At 39.7% G+C, this 1120-nt stretch overlaps 1 protein-coding gene across 2 annotated transcripts in view; it reads left to right on the top strand.

The window, feature by feature from the left end:
• LOC105109255 (condensin complex subunit 3-like) overlaps nucleotides 1-1055 on the top strand; it is an 8306-nt gene extending 7251 nt beyond the window's left edge. The window contains exons 11-12 of one of the 2 annotated variants that reach the window (XM_011003888.1): nucleotides 17-299; nucleotides 704-1055. In XM_011003888.1, coding sequence (XP_011002190.1) covers nucleotides 17-299; nucleotides 704-1032 — 612 coding nt within the window. In that variant the 3' untranslated portion in view covers nucleotides 1033-1055. Of the gene's footprint in view, nucleotides 1-16; nucleotides 300-695 lie in introns of both variants that reach the window. The other variant, XM_011003887.1, reaches the window with a different exon arrangement.
• Nucleotides 1056-1120: the final 65 nt, after the last annotated feature.

Below are 1120 nucleotides of genomic sequence, written 5' to 3'. Positions count from 1 at the left end.
TCTGTGCTTCATGCAGGTGGCAAGCTTCACTGCAAAGAAGACTCCAGCTGAGAGGTCATATGTTTCAGCACTATGTAGAATACTTGTCTTGCTCCATTTTCGGGCATCAGAACAAGGTGCAATAAAATTAACGAGGAAACTCTTGAATCGTGTGGCTGAAAATGTATCGACAGAGAAAGACCTCGTAAAGGAGCTGAAACAGATGGCTGAACGTCTCAAGTCAGTAGATAAGCAACCAGAAGAGGAGCTATTGGAGGATCAAGCAAAATCTTTTCATGGGAAATTCCTGAAAGATCTGCGTCTTTAATGACAGTTTGCTAGATATTTTAATTACATAGATTATGAAAAAAAATTGAAAAAAAGAAATGCCAAGAAGCTGAAGCATAAGAATGTACTCATATATTATAAATTACAAACGTATCTGGAAAGAAGGATTAGTCGGTTTACAGTGTGATCTTTCTGTGCTGGTTATTATATTTCATATATCAATAGCAAATCAGATACTGAGGTTTCTAGGTCAAATTGAATTATTGTTCTGATATACTGAATGAATTCCTGACGACACTAGAAAGTTTCTGCATGTATAATTTGATTTAGTGCTTAATCCATGGAAAGCAATCACCAATTTAGTTTTAAAAGTAGTTTTGATGATGCAGTCTACTTCCTCATCTTTTCCCGAGCTAACTTTCGTCATCTATTGCAGGGAAACTGGAAGTCGATATCAACTTGGATGTTGATAGTCCTGCTGCAATGCCACAAACACCAGCCCCTCCGCAATCAACTAGACCATCACGTACTAGGAGACAGGCTAGGCATGAAGACTCTTCTGATGAAGAAGCCTCACCAACCACTGTTGTTCAGACTGCTCCTCGCACTATAGGGAGCCGCTCACAAAGGGCTAGCAAGACTGCAGCCCTGACCAAGATGACAGCTAATGTAGCTGCTAGGATTGCTGAAATTGACGATGAAGAGGAAGGAGGCTCTGAGATGACTTCAGAAGATTCTGACGACTCTGTTCATTGTGCTGAATGAGCATTTTGCAGATTTTCCTTGCAAATATTGTGCTTTCTCAGCACTATTATCTGTTGTTGTATGCTTGTTTGTCTTTGTTAATATTGGG

The sequence above is a fragment of the Populus euphratica genome, unplaced genomic scaffold (assembly GCF_000495115.2).
Source record: "Populus euphratica unplaced genomic scaffold, PopEup_1.0 scaffold287.1, whole genome shotgun sequence".
NCBI classification, from domain to species: Eukaryota; Viridiplantae; Streptophyta; class Magnoliopsida; order Malpighiales; family Salicaceae; genus Populus; species Populus euphratica.
Note: the sequence above shows the minus strand (reverse complement) of the source record. Positions and strands in the feature narration are given on the sequence as shown.